Source organism: Mus caroli, unplaced genomic scaffold (genome assembly GCF_978045245.1).
Source record: "Mus caroli unplaced genomic scaffold, Mus_caroli_1 scaffold_5, whole genome shotgun sequence".
In the NCBI taxonomy this organism is placed as follows: domain Eukaryota; kingdom Metazoa; phylum Chordata; class Mammalia; order Rodentia; family Muridae; genus Mus; species Mus caroli.
In genome coordinates, this window is record NW_028227260.1 from 17,313,930 (window position 1) to 17,323,635 (window position 9,706).

At 42.0% G+C, this 9,706-nt stretch overlaps 1 protein-coding gene across 1 annotated transcript; it reads left to right on the forward strand.

The window, feature by feature from the left end:
* Positions 1–7,230: 7,230 nt before the first annotated feature.
* Positions 7,231–8,238, forward strand: LOC147004484 (melanoma-associated antigen 10-like). The gene has a single exon (XM_085837545.1). The coding sequence runs from the start codon at positions 7,276–7,278 to the stop codon at positions 8,236–8,238; it is 963 nt and encodes a 320-aa protein (XP_085693671.1). The 5' UTR covers positions 7,231–7,275.
* Positions 8,239–9,706: the final 1,468 nt, after the last annotated feature.

Below are 9,706 nucleotides of genomic sequence, written 5' to 3' on the forward strand. Positions count from 1 at the left end.
TAGGTTTGGTCTTCTCATTGTGTCCTGGATTTCCTGGATGTTTTGAGTTGGGATCTTTTTGCATTTTCCATTTTCTTTGATTGTTGTGCTGATATAGAATCTTGTGCACCTGAGGTTCTCTCTTTCATCTCTTGTATTCTGTTGCTGATGCTCACATCTATGGTTCCAGATTTCTATGCTAGAATTTCTATCTCCAGCATTGCCTCAATTTGGGTTTTCTTTATTGTGTCTACTTCCCTTTTTAGGTCTTGGATGGTTGTATTCAATTCCATCACCTGTTTGGTCGTGTTTTCCTGCAATTCTTTAAGGGATTTTTGTGCTTCCTCTTTAATGTCTTTTACCTGTTTAGCAGTGTTCTCCTGTATTTCTTTAAGTGAGTTATTGAAGTCCTTCTTGATGTCCTCTACCATCATCATGAGACATGCTTTTAAATCCGGGTCTAGCTTTTCAGGTGTGTTGGAGTGCCCTGCACTGGACGAAGTGGGAGTGCTGGGTTTTGATGATGGTGAGTGGTCTTGGTTTCTGTTAGTAATATTCTGACCTTTACCTTTCGCCATCGGATAATCTCTGGAGTTAGTTGTTATAGTTGAATCTGTTTAGAGATTGTTCCTCTGGTAATTCTGTTACCCTCTATCAGCAGACCTGGGAGACTAGTTCTCTCCTCTGAGTTTCAGTGGTAAGAGCAATCTCTGCAGGCAAGCTCTCCTCTTACAGGGAAGGTGCACAGATATCTGGCATTTGGACCACCTCCTGGCTGAAGATGAAGGCCCAAAAGAGGACCTTTCCCAGAAGCTGTGTTGCTTTGGGCTGTCCCAGAAGCTGTTAGCTTCTGTAGTGCCAGAGGACTGTTTTTTGATGTTCTTTGAGTAAAACAGATGTCTTAGGACTGACTTGGTGGAAAGAATCTACCCACCAACAGCCATCTATATCTGTTTACAAGTAGGTTTCAGGACTGTTTTGTGGAGTCCCTGAGTTAAATAAAAGCTTTGTGATGACTTGTGATACAGAGCACCTTGCAAGCCTTTTGTCTCTTTGTACCTTTGTTGATTTGGCACAATTTTGTGACACCCCAGGAGGGGAGATTACCTAGCTGTACTTCATGAGGTAAGTATTTCAGGCTGAATCCAAAACTATTGACACATATGGTTCCCCTGAGAAAATATTACTTCCTGACCAGGATTTTTTTTTTGTTGGTATAGAGACACACCCACCCATTGTTAGTGAAGCTCCAAGTAGAGCTCACCTGTAGGATTGAGCCCCTTGCTCCATAATATCTGAAGACAAATGACACTATTTTATGATCTTCTGTGAGAGAAGGAGGTCGAATAATACACAGGGTGAAATGAGCTCCCAGGAAATATACTGGGAAAACTCTGTTTGAGAATAAATGACCCGATCATCTGTTAGGATGGCAAATGTGAACTGTATCAAACAGTGGCCACCTATTGAAATAAGCCCCTTCCCACTTGCTCTCTGGGGACTCTGGCCGTAGGCACCATTTCAGAAATCAGGGTTCGTCAGTCATTTTAATAAAAAGATGGTAGATCAGAGTGGGTTTTGGGAAGCTAGCTGTTAGATGGTTCTTTTCTGACTGTTACCTTGTATCATGTTCAGAGGATTGAACCAAGTGGGAGCAGATTTGTGGGGATTGAGCCTGTATCCAAGCTTCGAGATCTTTATATAGAGAGTTCCAAAACTTGGCACAAACTTGAGAGAAACCTTGTAGAAAGAAAGCCATACCATGCTTTCTGAGTCTAGGTTAGGGCAGGAACAAAGGTCTCCATCAGGATTTAAGGACCAATAGTAATGCTGATTTCACCCTTCAGTTAGCATTGCATTGAGTAGAACACGCTTGTTGGCATGAGGTTCTTGCTGGTTCACCATTTGTGCACCATGAACAGCAGCATTTTTCTGAACTTCTTAGCAGGAGCCTTACATCACATTCAGGGTGGATGCTAGATCTGAGAGGAGATTATAAAAGCTCCAATGCAGAGAAAGGGTCACATAACATTAAAACTTTGCACTAAACATGGCCTCAGATGCAGGAATCAACCTGTGGACACTGTCAAAGACACAGAGGAGCAAATTTTAATAGTTACATCAGCTCACTTGATAACTTCACATGCAGGCTGTGTATCCTGCCTATAGGTGGATTACTAAGTCCCCTGGCAGGCTAGAACCTGTGTTCTCAACTTTTGGGCCATAACACCTTTGGGGTTACATATCAGCTACCCTGCTTATCACATATATTCATTATGATTCATATAGTTGCAAAAGTACAGGTATGGAGTAGCAGCCAAGGCAATTTTTGGTATGGTTTCAACACGACATGATGAATTATGTTAAAGATCTCAGCGTTAGGAAAGTTAATAAATACTGATCAACAGGGTATGCAGATGGTAATTTAGTGGGCCCATTTGTAGGAATGAGGCTTTCTCCTTCCCTCCCCTGGGAATCATTGTCTTGGAGCATTTTGAGAAGATTAAAGAGAGGAGTATGCTTGTCAGTCAAGCAGTTATCTGTCAGTTGATTGCAGAAGCCTCATCCAGGAGAGAAAGTGCCAGATTACATTGTATCCTTTTGAGAGTCTTTCAGCTAAGCCAGGTTGGTTTGCAGGAGTGAGTTTCTACATCTGCAAGAGGTAACTTGGAGGACTCCAAACAATTTCCTGATATACCTTGAAGTTAGAGAACACTTAAGTCCTCAATTAGGGGGAAGAGTCCCTCCTTATACTACTGCATTCATATCCAGGTGCTCAGGGAGTGTTATAACAAAGTTTTCAAGTTCTGGGGGGCATGATACAAGCTTTCAGAGTTCAGATCATTATATAGTAGACTGTAAAGTCCCTTTCTTAATAGAGGGTCCCCACTTATAGCAGCTTCAGTTCCACTGTCTAGGAGACACCAAAGAGTGGGCCCTTGTAGTTATTACATTGTTCCCTCGTCTGGTTCCCAGGATTTCTCACAATATAGATGCAATTTTTAGAGCTTCCTGGTTGAGGAAGGATTTGGTCCATTCTGACTCAAGTGTAATCTGTTTGTGGACTACAGATACCCTAGAGCATAGGAAATCCTCCATTTAATCTAGTTGGACTAACATGAAGCAAGCAGGAATCTTTATGTGTGGTCCTGTTCACCTTCTCCACTATTCCATCTATATCTAAGGAGTTACAGGACACAGAACATTTTCTTTCTGTGGAGTATAGGTTGCCTTATTGTCAGATTTTATTGTATTCTAGATGGCCTAAATAGCATCCTTTCTGGATAAGCTTTCCACAAGTAATGTGGAAAGAGTCCTGTTACTTTAACAAAAATAGGAAAGTGGGAGTTCATGTGTCCTTATAGGTCTTACTTCTAATCTGTGTGAGAAGTAAGGGTGAATTGTAGATGAATTCATCTTCATATTTATGGGATCCATGTGCTACACATGGGGAGATATGTTGTAGGGATTAGCCATTTTTTGTTTTTTTTTTCTACTTTAATGTAGTGTATGAGATAGAGAGAAAGTTCAGTGGTTATCAGTGCTTGCTATTCCTGTAGGTTCAAATCCCAGCCACAAATGGTACTTCACAACTCCAGTTCCAGGTCATCTGGCTTCATTTACTGACTTGTTTGTACACCGGGAATATATATGTTGTGCTTAAAGAAACATTTAGTCAAAACATCCATGTGCATTAAGTAAAAAGAATTCTGGTGGACATCTGGAGACAGAGGACAAGCTGAGCCATGCATGATGCCAAGGTAACAGCTATGGTTTGACTTCTGAAGACCTGCTCCAGATTTAGTCAACCCAAATTAAATCAGTTCTACCTATTTAGCCCCAAGTTCATTAAGCGAGAGCAATCAAGAATACTGGGCTCCAAGTTAGACAACATCCTCAGCATAAAATTGGGTATGTAAGTCCCACCCCTAGCTGAGGAGCTATAGATAATTTATAGCTCCATAGGAGCGACCTTGCATTCCTTACATGGGCAGTGTCTGGTCAGTTTATCATGCTTCACAGGATGGCCACACACCCAAGTGTATTCAGGCATTATCAATTTGACAAACTCATGAGAGTGCAAGTATTGGTAAGAATGGAAGTGTGTGGGACTTGGAGGATTTGGGAGAGTTTGGGACATAAAACCATGCCAGGAATGTTGGTAAGGTAGAGCATTTCATGATCCAGAGACTCAGTGGGCACACCTGACACTTAGGTGACTCCTAGCTCCCGGCCTTACTCCAGAAATGGAAATTGTGCCCTGCTTCTCACATCAAAGAGACCTGACCTGTGGTCACATAGGCTTCAAACAGAGTTCTCCATGCTAATGAGGTACTTAGAGTCCTAGAAGACTCAGACAATAAGCTTCCCTTCACAGACATTCCACCCTGAAAAAATATTTATTTACAGGCACACACTGAGATGGGGAGTATTGTTTTGAGCATCCATTTTCCAACATGACAATAAGCAGTTTGGAACCACAGACTGTTTCTTTTCACCATGATATGCTCTGGGGAGCCATTAAGGCCTTAGTCTACAGAGTCACATCTTAATCTCCCTTAGATGGTTTCTCTGTTCTCCAAGCTACAATCACCACCAAGCCAAGTACAATCCAGGCAAGACCTATGATCCCTGCCTGTTAAAGCCACAACTCCTCAATTCCCCCAGCCCTTGGCTAATGCAGCCCCAGTCTGTGGGACTCTGACTCCATTCTCTGCCCTCATGCACTGCCCAGGTTGCCTGGATGTCTATGAGACTGAGAAACCCTAAGCACTGACCTCTTCCCAGGCCTGGAACCCCTGAGGCAACTCTGGTTTTCCCACATCTCAGACTTTTCTTTCTCACCTAAAGAACAGTGCTCAATGCTTCAGTACTACGCAGTACTTGCCCTGTTGGCAGCATGGGATAAGCACAATAAAACTCCCCATAATTCACCTCCATAAGCAGCCATGCCTAGTTGTGGATCAGAAGCAGGCCCACAACCTAACTGGAGGGATGTTGAATATAAGTAAAACGCAATGTATGAAATGATCCAAATTTTAAGAAAATATTCTTAAAAGATCATGTGGCTCTTTGAACAGTCCACACAGACTCTTGGAATCAAGGTGAGAGTTTATGATTAGTCTAAGGAATCTCAAATCAGTGCTTCTCCATTGTCCACTCTGCACCTAACAGGGTGAGGTGCATCCTTAGGGGTAAGGATCTATTCTTCAGTGGGTCTCTGTTTTACATACATTTTTGGAGCAATTGAAGTAGATAGGGTCCAGGATCCATGAACTCCCAGGGTAACAGACTGTAGGTCAACTAAAGTGATGCCACACTAGATAATTCAGCTGGATCACAATAATTGGGATTGTAATACAGGCGTCCAGGATAGATACAGTATTGGCCTACTGTGACCTCAGTAGATAGAACTACAGAAGTTTTTCGTTTGTTTGTTTGTTTGTTTTGTTTCTGATGTCCATGTTAAAGAAGTCTAGGATACATCCCTAGTCAAGGCAAAAATCTAGGGTTCACTGTGGTGTGCTCACTTCAAATAATCCATAAATAAAATTTTTCTCGAGATCCCTAAGTTATGTGGGAGTGTGACTGCCTCTTTGTTATGATTAAAGATTTTTCTGAGATTTATATAGTAGGTGAAGACATTGATTCTCGGTGTGATGTCAAGTTGGCAGAGGGAACCACTTAGGAGTACAGAGAGCAGAGTCCCATGATTTCTGTGTACTTCTGGGGACTGTATGTGTCCAAGGCTGAGAAAGAAGGGACTGTGCTGCCTGGTTATATTCTGAGTCTAACACTCAGAGGCATTAAGTGGCAAGCTTAGTTGTACCTTGGACAGGAAAGCAGCAGTCTTTGGAGAGACGAGGTCTTTTTGTCATCTGCACATAAAGAAAGGTATAAGGAAAAAGTCAGATGAATAAATCCCAGTTGGTCTTAGGAAATCCCATATCAGACTAGTGCAGGTCATGTGAACAATCCACATTAACACATCCAGATGGACATGGATTTGGCACTTTCTCAGATGTCATGAGACCAGAGTGGGTAGCCATATTTGAAAACAAGGGTTCCAGGATCATGAGAGTTCAGGTAGTATCCTCAAATGTATGTGTTAAGGAAAACTCTTTTACGGGCCCAACAAACACTTGTCCCTTCCCTGATCCACACAGTGCTGGGTGGGGATGTCTTGCTAACCACCCTATCTTGTATACAGGTCCCTGATATCAAGGAGCTGAAATCCCGGTAAAGTAGAGTTTGACTAGAGTCTTCAGAGGAAAGAAGATCTCAGGAGTGTCAGGACTGAAGGTGAGGACTGAAGATGTCCTGCATTTAAACAAATGGGAAATGTCCCATACCTGGCCTGCTACAGGCTGTGAAGAAACCAAGGGCTATAGATAACTTCCCTCACCTCTTACCTCTTTATAACAGAAATAGGCTCCTGACTAAAAGAAACTAGCCTCAGATCATCAGGTGAAGCAGTACAGTACTTGTCTTTGATGAAGGAGAGTGTTCGGCAGGTCTGACAATTCAGGACACATGAAAACCATTAAATTTTCTCATTTCATGTAATTTAGTTTGAACATGTATAGCCATGTATGAATCTATCTTAATACCCTTTATTAATTTGTAGAGGGTTGGATATGTAAGAGTTGCTACAGGCCATCAAGAGGGCACTGTCCAGTCAATGACAGAAAACATAAGGGCCCAAAATGATCAGTGAAGACACCATTCACTTCAAGTAGTGTTATCCCATGCCCCCCCCAACCCAGGTCATCTCTGCCTTTGTTTTACAAATAGGGTCTAAGTTAGCAACTAGCTCTTTGCAGCTATGGGATGGTTGCCGCATCTCTTATAATGATTGTAACCTGGAACACATGAAAATCATCCTCTGTGTTAGTGCCCTCACTCTTTTACAAAGTCAAAACTGTGTAGTCTCAGAACTTAGAGGGATGCCTAAACTGATATTATATATCAAAGGTCCCAACAACTGAGAATACTGACTCTCCACAATACCTCAAATATTCCCATGGTACACTGTGATTATCTGTTGTGATACCTGCCTGCACTCCATATGGCAGGGGGGCCTCCTGTTTCAGGCTTTCAGATTCCAGGATTGCTTAGAGCCCTGTGACCCTAAAACACTCCTCCAGAGCTCTCAAGTATCATGATATTTTGAATTTTGTGGGACATGATCTGCCTTAAGAATCCACTCACCCTCTTCTTTCTCCATCAGACCTGTGGATCCTGCCTGCTGGGATTGGAACACTATCCTGCCTACTGTTACCTAGGATAGTCAAAATGGCTGATTCCTATAAGACCCAATACTGCTACCTCCAAGAGAGTGCTCAGGCCCAACAGGAATTAAACAATGACCAGGAGACCATGGAGACATCAGAGGAGGAGGAAGGACCCACCACCTCAAATAAGGTGTGTGGTAGTGGAATACCAAGTCCTCCCCAGAGTCCTCAGAGAGCCTACTCTCCCTGTGTGGCACTGGCCTCCATCCCTGATAGCCCATCTGAGGAAGCTTCCATCAAAGGATCAGAGGCCCTGGAAGACCCACTGTATTTGTTGCACAATGCACAGAACACAAAGGTGTATGACTTGGTGGACTTTCTGGTTTTAAATTATCAAATGAAGGCAATCACTACCAAAGCAGAAATGTTGGAAAGTATTGGTAGAGAGTATGAGGAGTACTACCCTCTGATCTTTAGTGAGGCCTCTGAGTGCTTGAAGCTGGTCTTTGGCCTTGACATGGTAGAAGTGGACCCCTCTGTCCACTCCTATATCCTTGTCACTGCCCTGGGGATCACCTATGATGGGATGATGACTGATGTCCAGGGTATGCCCAAGACAGGTATCCTCATAGCTGTACTGAGTGTCATTTTCATGAAGGGAAACTATGTCAGTGAGGAGATTATCTGGGAAATGCTGAATAACATAGGGTTGTGTGGTGGGAGGGATCCTTACATACATAAAGACCCCAGGAAGCTCATCTCTGAGGACTTTGTGCAGGAAGGGTACCTGGAATACAGGCAGGTGCCCAATAGTGATCCTCCTAGCTATGGGTTCCTGTGGGGCCCAAGGGCTTTAGCAGAAACCAGCAAAATGAAAGTCTTACAGTTTTTTGCCAGCATTAATAAGACTCATCCCAGAGCCTTCCCTGAAAAGTATGCAGAGGCTTTGCAAGATGAGATAGACAGGACCAAGGCCTGGATCTTGAGCAGATGCTCTAATTTCTCTGACCTGCACACATTCTAGTGTACTGGCATTTCCCTTCTAACCCCACGTCAGATAGTGTCATTGATAAAATTCCTGTATCCTCATTTGAGAGGTGGCTGGAGGAGAGCATTAAGCATTTTTTATCACTCTGTTTGGGTGACTTTAGGATTCTTAGTAGTCCAAAATTTTAATAATCATAGTTTAAGGTCCAATACTTTTAGTTTAAAGTGCATGCAGTGTTGTTTTTCCAGGTTTGCAGAATGTTATTATTTTGAAAAGAAGTGGGAATGACTTCTGTATTCATTTGTTAAATGTCTCAAGAAACTAGTGACATTGTAACTTTAATTTTCTGGGCAATGGAAAATATGTGAAAGTTAAAAAAAACAAGAATAAAAGATTTTTCATCATCTCAAACTGTTTAGTATGTTGTGGTTAACAAATTAAAATTAAAAGTAAAATTATTAATTTGAATTCATAACACTATAATCTTCACTGGTTCCCTGTGCATACTAAAGTCCTCTGTTTGCAGTGGACCATTGGATGTATTGAGAATGCTACTCATTCAGCCGAAATGCCTCCAGTGTAGGTAGAGAAAGAAATCAGGTCTATATTTTCCTCTAGATAATTGGGGTAGAACTGAAGCCAGAGTCAATAAATTGTCTATATAATATTAGAGCGTGAGCCTCAGATCTTTCAAAAATTTAGAGGTTTTTTTTTTTTTTTTTTTTTTTTTTTTTTTTTAATGATGATTAGAACTGGTTCAGAGTTTTGCAGAGGGTCTTCCTAAGGCAAGCACCTCAATTTGTATGCTGTATACCATAGCATTTTGTGATTTCTGGCCAAGTAACAACTTAAAAGATCTGTATGTCATGATCCAGGGTATCTTATTCTAGACCACACGTTCCAGTAATTCATGAGGTACACATGTTGGAAAAGAATTCTTCACTTATAAATTGGCATTAGAGTTAAGTAAATCATAATCAAGCTAAAATCCATAGGCCAAGAGGGATTCTGTAAAGAAGAGGTCTGTAGGGGGAGCATGAATGAATATACCTGAGAAGGGAAAATAGAATAAAAATTGCAGCATATAAGTGGTTGGATGTGGATGCAAATGGGACAGATGGGATGATGGAATTAGACAGTACAAGGAAAGGCATTTGGAATTGGGGAACTTTTAAGTATGTTCAGGTGGATGCCTCTTGTAATGGAAACTTCTTGGAATCCATGAAGTTTATTTTGGTGACTGAATGTATCTGGCTTTGTTTTGAGGGTGACATGGTGGGGGCTGTCTTTGATACCTTCCCCTCCAGCTGCGTTGGTTTCCCAGTCTTCTCCTCTTTGCCTTAGGGGCAAGATGTACAATTTTTAGCTCCTTTTCCAGTGCCGAGTTTCACAGGATATTGCCTTGTTTCTGGCTTTGATGTGAATAGACTGAACCTCTGAACCTGTAGGCCAACCACAATGAAATGTTGTTGTTTATAAGATTTGTTTGGTCATGCTGCCTCTT